Below are 15,047 nucleotides of genomic sequence, written 5' to 3'. Positions count from 1 at the left end.
CCTCTTACATTGCTGATAAATCTCTATGGTAAATTCCTTTAAAGATACAATCCAATTGTATTTACTTCTTCAATAATGTATATACTCCAGGCGAGATTACTTAGGTTATAAAGCACAACATATCGTGAGATCATCCTATAAATTTTAAAATTACCAGTTTTTGTTGTTGCGAGCATTACGTAGGGGAAAATATTCCCTTAAAATATTATTTCTATGGGCTATATTTCATACTATTCCACAAACTAAACAACTAAATCTCAACTAAAACAGGTGAACAGCACCAACTTATATTCTAGGCAGAGGAAAGTGAGAAGCTGAGCTCACATACAAAGATCCTCATGGTACCTTTAAATAAAACACTTCACATACGAAAACAGAAACTACAGTAATAAACAAGGAGTGTGGTGAGGATGGTTTATAGGATTATTTTGCAAGGTGAATACAGTGAGAAAAAGTACATATTGCCTGGTTCTTCTGAACACCTTAAAACAGTCTGGGCAGGGGGGAAAAAACAAGAATCAATTAATTAGTGATGAGAAAGCTTTTAAAATCTCAGTATAACAAACATGCTTACGCAAGGGACTTTCTGAATCAAGCACTGTACTTCTGTGTAGGCCTGTAAAGCTGTTGAATTTAGAAACTCAGAATTTACAAAGCTGTTCAGGACATAGAACACAGATTTTATTGCTTAAAAAAAGCAATACAGCAGAAGTGCTTTTACTAAATAGCACCTATATAACGGCAAACATTATTCACAAGTGAAAACATTCTAAGCAGAAAAGATTCAGGAAGAAAATCTTGTAGTGAAGGACAACAAACTGAATACTTTAGATGTTTGTAAAAGCAGGTATGTATTACATTCATCCACACAGAAGAGAGACAAAATCATTCTTCCCACTTTCTGCTTATATACAAAGTTTGCATTAACTACCCGTTCCAAATCTGCCACTACCTAGCAGCATAAAAAAAAATTCAATAGTTTTGTAATATGTTACAGCTTTTAAAATGTATTTTATACTAAATAACATTTATTTCAGTTTTATTCCACCCTGTAAATATTTTGAAACTTCTTAGATAATAATATCAACAAAGTTACACGGAGATGCATCAGAAGATGAACATACAAACAGAGAGAAGTGAACATTTATTTTAAAATATTAGGTATAAAACATAATTTAACAACAGTTAGGAAGGGTTTAAATCAACACAGAATCCCATATAAACTTGCACGGAAATAAAATAGAAATAAAAATACATTGCTGATCGCTTAAAAGTACAGAAACTTTTAGGGTTCAAATTATGACACCCACAAGTATATTCTAATAGAAAATTCCAGACTAAACCACTTAAGAGCCCTAATACTATAAGCACTTGTTTTAACCTTGTCAGGGAGACAGTACCTAAATAAAAAATAATAATGTTGCCTCATCTTTACTATAAACAATCTTTATAGCACACACAATCTAATTCAATGCATGAATGCACAGTTTAAAAACAAACATTAACGTACCTTGTCAAAAGGAATTCCATACTTTTTCAAAATTGAGGGAGAAATCAAGGTCATCTTGTGGCGAAGAAAAGCATCACATCCCTGAGAGCTGCTTGGGAAGAACCCTAATAAGGTGAAATAAGCAAAATTGGGTTTCCTTTAATTAAAAGAATTAGGAAAAGTTAATAGCATTTTACAATAAATAATACTACTGAACACTTGTTTCAGCATTTTTCATCATTGCTAATTACTGAGGGATACGTATAAAAAACAAACACAGCTCCTACAGGAATTAGCTGATTTTCAGCTCTTTTTCCCTTATTTGTTGAAAGAGGTGAAGTAATTTAAAATAAGTTAAAACAACATGTAAGTTTGGACACCCTTTTTTTGCTTTCCAGAAATGTTTTGCTCTATATTTTTCCAAGTTTAATGATCGTCCTGCAACCCCGGACATATCTCCTGCACATATGAAAAATCAACATTAGTATTTAAATTCAAAAGCATCCTACAGGAATCAGATTTACCTAGCACCTCCAGACCACCTTCCTATACAGTACACAAACATGTCCATCTTATTTCTCTCTGCTCCTCAAATTTCATAGAAATACTTGGTGCATTTCTAAGCAAGTACTTTTTACTTCTTTGCATCTTGTCCTAATTTGTATGAACAAAGATGGCTATTCAAGTTTCAGTTTTTATCATTATTTATGTAGCAATCCACTAACCCTGGTCAGTTCATTACATAATGATACAATGCAGTTGATCAGCACATGGAAATAAATGAGTGAGGGCTACTAATACCAGCTGTTAACCAGGCCATGTGTGGCACTAGGGGGCTTCCATCACGTCATCAAAAATAAAAGACAGCATAAGGAGACTACATCTCTTTTTTCCAATGCTTGTTATCCTCTTCCATGGGGGAGAAACGAACTAATAGGGGCCTTGATTCTGCACAGAGTTCAGAATTCCCTTTCTGAAACAGAGATAACATCAAGAAGCCAAAATAAGCAAGCGTCACTGAACTCCAGTATCTGGCCCTCTAACTGGGATGCCAACAGCACAGCAGCCACTGTTCACATCAGATAACCTGTCCTGGCCTTTCTAAAATGAAAGCAACACGTTAGGTCCCTCAATTTAACTGTATCACAGTAAGAAAATATTACATAACAATAAGGAAAACTGAGGAAGACAAGAAGGAGAAAGAGGGCAAAAGTTTCCAGAATATGGTTAATTTAGCCCTTCCAGAATTCCTACTAGCAAAGTCAGACTCTCAAAAGCTGAGAGCACAACATCTAGAAATGATAAAACAAAGGAAAAGGGCATAGTAGTTAGGAATGGCAAGATGCTCCTGCAAAGCCCAGAAGATTGAAATATTGAAGGTGAGAGCCATCTAACCACCTACATTTCTCTGAATATGTGCTCCATCTCCTCATCCAATTCCTCTCCTGCTCAATTACAGGTGTATTCCTCACACAATTCTCTTGCTGGAGCAGAGAGGAACACTCATGATGTTAAAATGTAACATAGCAGAAATGCAGAGAAGTCTCACAAAGTTATACCACTAACAGACTAACAGAAGTAGGTTGACAGTAAAGGGGATCAATTAACTCAATACATTAGAGCAATGAGGAAGTCTTTTTTATTTTTATTATAAAGAGTAATTATTATTTATCTTGGCAGGGTTGTGTGTGTGGTTTGTTTTGTTTTGTTTTGTTTTTTTAGTATTCATAGTTAATTATGACCAAGAATCACCAGGAGATATACTGTGATTAACTCAAATATATACATTTAACAGTCATGGAAAGTATGTAATTTTACTGCATCAAGGATACAATATTTGAAAATAATTCATTTTTCTCCAGTTCAGCTTAATTTTATTTATGTATTGTACTTCCTTATATAGAGTATATTTTGCAATGTTACCAAGACTTACTAACCTCAACAGTTCACTGCACTGTATGTCATTTATTGTCTAGAGATTTCTGAACACTTTGCAAAGGTTGGTAGGTAATTGCCAAAAAAGGTATAACAAATTAAGTGTTTTAAAAATATATCTTAATTCTCAGAAAGCATAACTGAGGTAGCACAAAGTTCACTATCTATAACAGCTTCATAGGGAACATAAACACAACAGGAAGCTGAGCCAAGACTTTCTGGTTCCCAGTCTTAGTCTTTAAGAATAAATTCACTCTATTAAGTACACAGAATTTCACCACTGCCCTCTCTTAAAACATATACGTGTATGTGTTTATGTGTAAAATAAAGATGAAATTAAGATATAACTAGAGAAATATTAATGAGCATGTCTATTAACAAGGAAAAAAGTGGGGTAAAAGAGGCTGATATACTGCATTTTGACAAGATTAGAATAAAGTGTTTTATAATCTTAAAAAATTTCACAATACAACTGTTCCACGCAAACAATACAAATAAGACAAAGGGAGAAATTGCGTGCAAGAATTGTGAGATGCTCTCATTTTCCTCTACAATAAATATATTGCTATCCGTTCTTTCCAATATTCACAGATGGAAAGAAAGAAGTAGGCAAATTAGTTGCAAGAAGTTACCAATTAATTACAAAAAAAGCTATCCTCTATGCTACATCATGTAGCAGAAATTCATAGGTGAACAAGTACTTTAATAACCGAACATATGCTTCCCATTTAAGGGTTAAGCTATACCATTTACAATAGGATTACCAACAAATGCAAAACTCTGAAAGTGCTTCCTAAACAGGGCATTTCAAATTAACCTTTAACGTGAGTAAATGAATTAAAATTTAAATGAATTACAATTTATATTAAAAATCAACGAAAAAAGAGGTTTTGAGTCACTGTATACATAGATTTGTAAACTGACCCCAAACAAATGCAGTAATTGGTCATAAATTAATTTAAATTGGGAAATCATTGAAAGAAGATAGTGTGCATTGTATTAAATATTTCATTTACTTTGAAATTTATATTTACAGTAGACTGCATATAATTTGGTCCACAAAAATTTTGCATTCTATCATCTGAGCAAAAACAATCATATACGAGGCAGAACACATCTTTTGCAAAATGAAGGTATTTTAATGAACTCCTGTTCATGAAAGCTAAGCATAAAGTTAAGCATTTTAATAACATTTAGAAATTGAAGCATTCCATTTGATTTCCAGAAATACTAACCATGCAAGACGATTTGCAATACTTCCTTTAAGCAAGGCCATTTTGTAGATGTCTAAATAGGATTTTGACTATTATTGAGGAAAGATATTCTTAAAAAGTTTCTGCTTCTACAAATACTCTCAATGGATTCTCCCAAATTATTTTCAGTTGTACTATAAATCTACGTAAAAATTCATACAATAAGAAAATTTCAATATAAAGTCATTTAAAAACAATGCCTTTTTTCTAAATACAAGGAGAATATACATAATGTTATTCTTGTGAGTAAAAGTACTGCCTAAGGAACACGGGCAAAATTAAAGTGAAGCAAACACTGTACATAAAAAAACAAAACAAAACAAAAAACACACACACAACAAATCCCAACAATTTACCAGTTATCTTGCATAAAGTTAACCTGCAGTGATAGCGAACTGGAAGAGACAGTGGAGAAGATAGGATGCCAGCTCTTCATGGTTAAAAAAAAATCTACTTAATGGCTGTATTAATACTAATTCAGGAAAAAAATAGTTTCAGTTATTGATGTATAAGATGGCATTTTATGCCTGAAGAACATAAAAGATCCTAGGATTAATCCTAGGTTCCTAGGATTAACCTGCAGAACTGCTGAACAGTGTGTTTGGCCACAGGGAATACGCTTACAAAGAACAATACATAACCATTCTCCAAAGTGAATCATAACCATTTTGCTGAAAAAGTATGGTAATTGTATAAAAGCAGTAGGAAGAAGTTATTCAAGAAAAATAAACAAACATGACTAGAAGAATGCTTAGGTGACACAAATTTAGCCACAGGACATTTAACTAACATAAGGACTTTCTGTCATCTCTTTACTATATCTGCACACTTGAGCTGTGTCCTTCTTTTGCAGATATTATTTTGCCCTTGACAGATATAGTTTCATTCTTGCACCAATACATGCACTTATCACTGCTAGATTAAAAAAAAAAAAAAAAATCACTCTCAATAATTAAACGTCTAAGTATTTTTCATGCCTAGAGAAAAAAAAAGAGAAGCCAAAATGAAGCATTACAGTCTCCGCTGTACTCTCAGACTGCATTTCTTCTCTCTGAGAATTTCTCTTACTTACCCTAAAATTCTAGAACAATCTTAAGCTGAGCACATTATAATTGGCGTATTTTTTGCACATTCTTTCTAGCTGACCTCCCAATACCAGGAAAAGAAATTTTCTTAAGTTAAATAATACAAGGTTCAGTTAAGCTGCAAAGCTAGAACACAGACTTACACACATAGAAGTATTAGGAACACTGTTAAGATTCCCCAGGATAAAGTGTTGTTCAAAGTTGCTATTTAATTTTTTTTTCTCCTCACCAACTGGCGTGCAGTTTCATCACACATTTTGCTTGAGCGGTTAAAAGATAGTTAAAAGAATATAAGGATGCCTCAGCAAATACATTTCAAATATTGTGACGCAATTAGCGTCTGTAACATATCATTATCATCATCTGGAATGTGGAGTTTACAGCCTTCGAGAAATCTCAATTCTGAGTAGCATCAGGAAATAATAGAAATACACTGAAACACTCTATCCAAAGAAACATATAAAGAAAAATCCTCTAACAAAAGTGATATTTGAAACTGAGGAAATAACTGGCATTGAAACTAGCAAAATACTGCTAAAATAAATTTCAATTTCTAAAAGCAGGGAGAGTTTGAGTTGTTTTTCCTGAAAAAGCAAGTTTTGTACCTAATTTCCTTATTGTAGCTTGCTTTATCAGCTCAATATATAATGTTAAAAAGCAAATGATGGGCAAATAATAAGCTCTAAAATCAGAATAATCACATGGAGGGTAACTGCAGCAACTCCAGCTAGAAAGTAACCTTGTTGTTGAACCCTAAGCAAGTGGCAAACACCACAGAAAACTTGCTAAAAACCCATTAGTGGAAATTCACAAGGGAAAATTTGCAATGGTTACAGAGCCCTCACAATGAAATCAAAGGTTAAGCTTACACATTCTGTCCCACTACAAAATATTTTTTGACTGGCAAAATCTACGCTCACTGAAATTTTCAGTCTCATTCACAGCATTATCTCAGAAACAGTCCCCTTCAATGAACACAGAGAGAAAGGAAGGTAATATCACCGTAAGAGTGGCCACTCATCAGAAGGACTTCTGTTCTGCCTGGGCTAACTGTAAGGTTACTGGCAATACTGCATAAGGTTTTCTCTGAGCAAAGAAAAAATCTTAAATGAGAATAGATTAGCAGATATAAAAGTATACCTACTAGCATACTAAACAGAGTACTTCACATTAGAAGCATAACAAGGACCGTATAAATACATTAAATGCATGCACAGTAAGGAATAAACTTAAAGGAACCCTGAAATTTAAATAATCAAAGCATCATATAATTTTCTTCTATTTTCCTTCATCATTTTCTTACTACCTTTGAGCCACTCCAGGGCAAATCAAGTCAGGCCAGCAACCTAGTTCAAGACTAAAACCATCCTCACAACTGATGCTGAAGTTATCACTTTACAGGATTACCAGTTAACAGTGGTTCATTAGTAAAATTCCACTTCCAAAATGAAGAAAACCTGCAACGTATCCAGAATGTTCACAGCACTCTAGTTCTGTAGCAGATTCTTTTAAATGTTTTTATTAATTATGTGAAAGTAAACATCCATTAACTCTAAATCAAAGCAGGAATTCTGTGGTAATTCGCATGCAAACACAATTTCACAGTTTCCTGAGATATGGCAGACCTCTTCTCCACTTCTTTCAGGTACTTATATTTAGCCAACTTGGCCCTCCACATCCTCTTGGAAATAATTACATATAATCCAATAGACCTTCCCAAAGCAATTACTTCACAGGAGGGAAAGAGCAAGATTGAAGACTAGGATAAAAGAGTCAGGCTGCACATTGATTTATGTTCATGAGAAACAGACAGGTTCAAAACTTCTCCAGCTGCTGATGTTCTGACATACTCAGTAGAATTAGAACTGTCTCCAATACAAGAATCTGAATCAAAATTCTGGTGGCCAAATATTTGGTTATGAGCACATGAACTACAGGTAGAGTACATTTTACAGGTAGAGTATATTTATCAAGGAAACCGAAGGTCCCACCGAGGCTTTGTAACAGCCTTATCTAGTTATAGCAGAAGTAACAATTGCAGACCGTGCTAACAGTCAAAAACATGCTCTCAGAAGACTCTAGATACATACTCTGACAGATAATGCCGACCAAAATAAGATAATCTTGCACAAGACGATCAATGTTATTTGTACTAACAAAATTATATTTAATTTTTGAAAGACAGTCTTATCACCACTGGGCCAAAGATGCACTGTCATCAAGGCTATTCCACCTGGTTACACTACAACCTTCCAACATAATTTTTGTTTTTCTGATCCATATTCCAGATTCAACCTAAAACCTTCTCCTCTGCATGGGAAACTGGGGGAAATGGGCACCAAGCAGATTTCTAGCTATAGCTGAGGAGGACAAGTTTCAAACACACAGGAGAGTGCTGTACTGACAGTCTGTAAGGGTAACTGAAGAGAGTCTGGAATAGTTTTAAAATAAGAAAGTTATATCTTATTTTCACAACTATGACTCATGTAAATCTAAGTAGACTGCGTTTCATTACCTGGTTAGTCAGCATTTCAGTTAATTGGAACATTTATTTACAGTACTTGGAATGCATTCATACTGATTTCAATTAAATTTTTCAGCTATGATCATACACAGAAAAACTGGAACACTTTTATTTCCAAATGAGTACATTTATTTACAGTACTAGGAATGCATTCATACTGATTTCAAATAATTTTTTCAGCTATGATCATACACAGAAAAACTGGAACACTTTTATTTCCAAATGAGTACTCTGCCAGTAACTCCATTGACTTGAACAGGGCAATTGACAATATATATTATTTTCTATGAAGGAGCATATCACCTTTGGCCAATAATAAAGTCATTATTTTACAAAAACATACCTACGAATCATCTTCTGAGGGAACTTTCAATTCGAATTCTGATCAGTTAGTAATTGCCTCATTAATTATCTAGTCTATGCTGGCACATTCAGTACACTTCACCTGAAATTTTACGTTAAAAGGTGCTATATTTCTAACTTGTTTCTCAATATTAATTTAAAATGAAAATACAAAACTTAAAACATCCCAAAGGAATATCCCAAACTGTAAATAACTTGAATGTAATTAACATTAATCCCATTTAATATAATTAACTAAAGGAAGGAAATTCATATTTGATGTAATTTTGACTTACGTAGCTCATCCAGCTTCACTTAAACGACCTCAAAACATAGAACATATTAATCATACTTCATTGACCAACACTCTTGCAACACAGGCAGATATGAAGGAAGGATAGAATTTCTAGCCATTCTGTTTTTATATTTTACTTTGGTAGACATAAATAAAAACTTGATACAATGTAATTGAATGAATTTGCAATGTATTTGAATTAATGTAGTTTGAATTTCCATATTGTAGATGAAAGAAGAATTAGGAGAATGACTTTGCATGGCAACAGTCCTCACAAAGAAACAGTGCCAATTTGTATCTATATAAAGCACAGAATGCTAAAGCCATAAGAGATAGCTACTACTGTGAAATATGAGTGTTATTACGCCCAGATGAACATGTTATAGACCAAAGTTCATTATCTCTTTGATGAAAGTTTCCTATTTTGACTCAAATAACTATCAGTTGAGAAAATACTCAGCTCTTCAGACGCTGCAGTTTTCAGATTGGAGGCATTTACAAGTTATCCAAGTAAGTGCTGCATTAAGTTTCATTTCAACAACTATTTATACTTTTCATACAAAACAGTTAACCTCTGCATGCAATTATTTAATACAAATACCATACAAACCATACAAAGCTTTCTAAAACACTAACTACTTAAAATATATTAAGCTTTACCTTAGTTTCTACTTCAAAATAAACGAACACCACAGATAGACGTCATCTCTTTGCTAAAATAGTTACTGCAATTAAAGGATCTGTTAAAGGAACCTGAAAATCCTTCAAATTGTCATTTCTGATTTGCCTCCCTGCTCCTACCTTTGCTTTATATTCTAACCTATTTTGTGAAGCAATAAAAATCTCAGAATACTATGGTATTACAGATTAACATAACGAGTATAAAAATTGCAATAACAGCTCACTTGAGATTTTTATTACATTTATGTCTACATAAAATTGAAAAAAACTACATAAATGAGAAAACAGCTGAAGGGCAAAATCAAACTGTTGCCTTTATTAGATGCAAGTCTAATGTCTTTCAGATAAAATATTTCTAGGTGCCACAGTCAATCAAGATTTCAATGGAAAGCAAAGATGAAAGCACTCATGCACAAAAGGCATGGGTGATAATTGCAATGTACAGACAAGATAATGGAAAACATCCCAGCCTTCCTTTAATTTTATGTATCAACTGCTGCCTTGACCTAGACAACCTGCCACATTTGCTGCATTATTTTATTATTTTAATCATTTAGGAGTATTCAATTAATTCAAAAGTTATCTGGTCAGCACAGCTAACCTTCCTGAATATACTGCTTTTTTCCCCTTCAGATGTTGCAGTCCTACAAAAGTAGGATTAAAAGTATTTTCAATAAACATGTAATTAAGTCTGAAGGTCTCATTTTTATTAACCTTCACTATTAACTGAATTGCAGCCATTAGGCTTGTTTTACATTTTCATCATTTTAGCATACCTTACTGTAAAACTCGGAATGCATTTCAGCAGGCAGCAACCGCAGCATGGAACATCACAGATACCTTAAACTCCACAAGCATGAAAATCATCAAAAATTATAGCTATTTAAAAAAATCTGAAGGTATACACCAAAGTGAGGATAGAGATCATCATCTCTATGCTTAAGAACAACAGTAACATCTTCTGGAATCTATTCTGAGTTATTAGGTGGACCAAAAATACCATGAAAATATTTCACTCACAGAAATATAAGCTAAAATACATCAAAGTCAAGCGCTAAACTTAGGAAATGTCCAAGATAGTTGTCTGTGAAACTAACTTCTCTACCTTATAAAGTTGTTATGACAAAATCTCTGAGCATGCAAGCTTTCCTGCAGAAACCTCGTTTTATTCAGTGGGTATAACAGAATAAACAACTATTTGAAATTTTATCTTCACTGCTCAATATCTGGTTCTATGTTTTATTTGCCATTCACTGCTAAAAAGACAGTTCTGAACTAAGAATAATTAATCTGTTATCATACACACGATTTATCACAGAAAGTATATTTCTGTTCACCACACTGAACATATAGACAATAGCTATGGCAGAGAACTTACTTGAAGGCAGAGGCACACTGCAATGCATAAGTGTGAAGAAAAAAACATCTATACAGAAATACATAAGCAGCACAGAAAGATACAATATTGCTCCAACATACATTTTAAGTAAGGATCAAGGAATTGGGTTCCAGTTCCAAGCTCTGGAAGGAAGTATGTCTGTATGTCCGTATCACTCCAGCCTGACCCCTTTCTGCCCTATCCTCCCCGAGCCAGCTCCAGTCCTGAGAACTGTTACCCTGGATGACACTGAAGTCCCTTCTTAGCCTCTTATCCAATTCCAGTTATGGCATTCTGACATTAGGTCACTGATCCCTAGTACAACCAACCTATCAGCTTCTGATAAACAGTGATTTTAGGGACTTTCACTTCTACCATATGCTTTATGTCTCATTCTTCTTGCTACATTATTTTCAACACGCACTAAACGATGTGATCCCTTAATTTCACTTAATTTTTAGAAATAGATGAATGACTGTTGCTGAAACTGTCCCTTCTCTCCCTCTCAAAAAAGAAGTTGGGACATGAACTCATTACGGAACAGTTAAGTCCAAATAGTTTTAAAATTCTGCACCATTATGAAATCCTGTAACAAACATCAGAGTAGCCATAACAACTGAAAAATCTATCTCCCTAAAAATCCTGTTTATAGCAAAGGTCAAAGCAGATGTACAAAAAAGAGTTTAAGTACAGCAAGAAACTTTCACTTCTTCCAAGTACTCTTCCAGTACTCACTAGTTTGAGGCTCAAAAACTCTGAAAGCCAGATGTGGTTTCTCTGTGCCTTTTAACAAATTTCTCTGCCAGTGTTATCCAATCTCCCCTTGAATCCATGCAAACTTTTAGATTCACCCTTTGCAATGAGTTTAGATTGCGTGAAGAACCACATCTTTCTGTTTGTTTTGAAACTGCTGAGATTCTTCATTCAGAATCTGCAATTGTGCTGAAAAAACAATCATTCCTTAGTCACCATTTTCACACCAGTCATCACAGACCTTTAACATATCCTCTCTCTTTGATTCTTTTCCAGATTGAAAAGTTTTAGCTTTCTGAACAGTTCTTTATACAGAAAAGCCATATTATTGGTCATCCTTACTGCCCCTCTCTGGACCTTTTGCATTTCTCCATTCTTTTTATTCTCTACTCTTTTCCTATAAACCTTAAAAATAACTACTGAACAACTTTAGCAACTTAACAACTTAGTGTCACCTGCACTGTTTACAACATATATCAACTTGTTCACTAGTGAATCCTGCAGGCTTTAACGTGTAAAATATAGAAAGCTTTATATGTATTAGCTGTAAGAGAATCTGGAATAGAGAAAATGAATGATCACTTTCTCAACTGGAAGGATAGGTAAATTTAGGACTCTGAAATATAATTATCCAGGCTGACATCCATCCACTTGCAAAGTATTTTTTAAGAGTACAAGTTCATAGGCCTTTGTTTTCATATCTCAGTGATACTTGCCAAACTACTTTCTCAGTAACTAGTTTAAAAATAACTCAGAGCAGTCATCATGGACATACATGCACACAAAATGGGTCTAAAAAGAAAACGTACTAATATTTTCAGAATTTAGTTTTCATGCATGCTATCTAGTTATCAACTTTCAACAGTATTTCTTATAAAATACGGTTAACAGTGAGCTACGAAACGCATGCTGCCACACCAAGAAACATGTCTAATTGTTCTCATATTCATAATCAGTTCACCTAATCCGGAAAGAAAAACGAAGCTGCAGTACTGCTTAAAATAAACGAAGTTACTATGAGAGAAGAGAAATTATTCTTCCCTATAGCAATATCCTCTGCTTCTTTATATTTACATAGGGTGCCCCTCACACCTCTGGAGGGCAAAAGCCAGAATATGTTTTGGCTAGGCTGGATTCATTTGCTTGCTCACTGCTCAGCAGACTGCTATCAAAATAGGATTTAAAGTGGGCAGGTTTTGTCTGCTTCCCCCTGAAAGTATTAACTAGGTCTTCACCCCCTACCCAGCCACTAACGTTTATGAAAGTTCGAGACTCAACTGTCTTTGACAGTTTTATCTTTTGGTCAAATTCCACTAAGACTGGCTAAAAGATTCAAAAGTTACTCGAGACAAGGAGCTATAACAAGGCAAGGGAAGAGAGGAGATAAAGAAGCATCAATAATAATCCATAAGCAAAAAGAGCAAATTATTCACCCTCTTTTCATAGTTTTAACCAAACTAAAAGGGCCAGTACAAAATTAAATACTAAGAAAAAAGCTTATTTTGTTTCTTAAAAATTCCCCAGAGTACTAAATAGTGTTCCTAGTTTGAAAACATACTACAGGCAGATAAAAGTCACACAACGTTAAGAAAGAATAAAACACAGCTGGCAAGTCAAGACTAGACTTTTCACTTTCCTGGAGTTTTGTCCTTCAAACACCTTAAATACTGAAATATTGAAAGCATTACCTTGAGCTAGTCGTTCAAGCCGTTTCCCGTGTTCTGGAGGAATCGCATACCTAAAATTCACAAAAGAAAAAAGATAAAGTGTTTAAAGATATAATTACTAAACAAGTCATACGTTTCATATAGGCTAAATACCTAAAAATAGAGAAGCAAGTAAGATTAAAGAAGAATGGTACAGTCTGAGGAAAAACAAGGGATTTCTTTATTTTTGAGAAAACATTTCAGCTTATCTCTAGCTTAAACATTATAATATAAAGTTCAAGAATGTTTTACTCACCATCTAAAACCATGCATATTCACAATAATTTACATGATTATATCACTTACAATGATTTCAGCTGAAAGTAGATGCAGATTTTTTTTTCCAATTGAAGTAGAAACACATACAATAGAATAATATCCAATTCACATGGGATTAATTTTTCCAATTATTACCATGCTTCACAGGAGTTCTACAGAAAAATCTGAGCATTAAACAAACTTGTATTTTTTCCTTATAGTCAATGCTGGCGAATAAGAGAGTTACTTGGCATTGCATATCACTACAATTAAATCATTTTTTAACTCCAAGAAAAATACTTCCTTCAAATTCAGTAACTATACAGTCTTTGGAAATACTCTACTCTTGCAATAAACTATTTTTGGAAGATTTCACAACCTATTTCCAACAAATCAGTAAGAATATAACAGGACTGGAATCATCATCATGCTATTTTTAATGTTTACTACAGCTAGAAAATTCTAGATTATCAAAAAGACGTAGTTTCATTCTGCTTTTCTAAACATATACAGAAGATAAAAAATTAATTGCAATTTTATTATTCATATATGCAATGTGCTTCATACATTTGCTGTATGCATTAGTCTGTATTAATTGACTTCAATAGCTTGGACATGATATAACTAGCTCTATTTCCATTTTAATATCGTAACAGAGTTGGATCTTCTTTATAAAAAAATATGGTTCAGAAAAGGAGAAAATGCATATTTAGCATAACCGCACAGTCCAAAGCCACATTTTCAAAGTAAGTCACCATTCATTTTCTTTCACTGTACTGTGAATGCAGATTTCATTCATCTCCCCTGTCAACTCACTAACATTTACAATTTGAGTAACCAAGTAAAGCATCCTAGACCCCTGATTTTCTACAAGAATGAAACATCTCATTATCTCTCAGACATACACCCATGTGCACGTGCACGCACATACACCATTACTGCATACTACAAGAAAAACTGCTGCTTAGAAGAAAGGTTCGTCCATCCTAGAAGTCAGTGCTCCAAGTACAACTGTAACAAAGCCCATGCTCACTGACAACCCACTGCAAGTGATATTAAACAAAAGGAGATTTTCAGCTTGACTCCATTCACTGTTTCAGTTTTAATCAGAATTTCATTATCCCCCCCCAAAATGAATTCTGTTTCTCTCCATTTGTCTTTCCAAACTGTTTAAATGTCTGTCCTCTACCTCATATTACATATGCATCAGTGTATACACAGTAATCTAAAATGTTTGCATCTTTCACAGCCCAGGGCAGACAAATTGCTATGTATAGCAGTGCATTGTACTATGTCATTAAATTACACAACTCCATAAAGTAAAACCAAAAGAGACAACGTGCGTGTA

General features: G+C 33.9%; 1 protein-coding gene across 10 annotated transcripts in view; it reads right to left on the bottom strand.

Moving 5' to 3' along the window:
- The window catches only part of KDM4C (lysine demethylase 4C), a 279,152-nt gene that overhangs the window by 204,647 nt on the left and 59,458 nt on the right, over positions 1-15,047 (bottom strand). For all 10 annotated transcript variants that reach the window (XR_011137826.1, XR_011137825.1, XM_068927788.1 and 7 more), the window contains 2 exons: positions 13,424-13,473; positions 1,511-1,614 (listed from right to left, as the gene is read on the bottom strand). Coding sequence is in view for 8 of the 10 variants with exons in the window: in XM_068927788.1 (XP_068783889.1) it covers positions 1,511-1,614; positions 13,424-13,473 (154 nt within the window). In the remaining 2 variants the exon portion in view is untranslated. The remainder of the gene's footprint in view (positions 1-1,510; positions 1,615-13,423; positions 13,474-15,047) is intronic.

This window comes from Struthio camelus, chromosome Z (assembly GCF_040807025.1).
Source record: "Struthio camelus isolate bStrCam1 chromosome Z, bStrCam1.hap1, whole genome shotgun sequence".
NCBI lineage: Eukaryota > Metazoa > Chordata > Aves > Struthioniformes > Struthionidae > Struthio > Struthio camelus.
The sequence above is the reverse complement of the archived record's forward strand: the minus strand, read 5'-3'. Positions and strand labels throughout refer to the sequence as shown.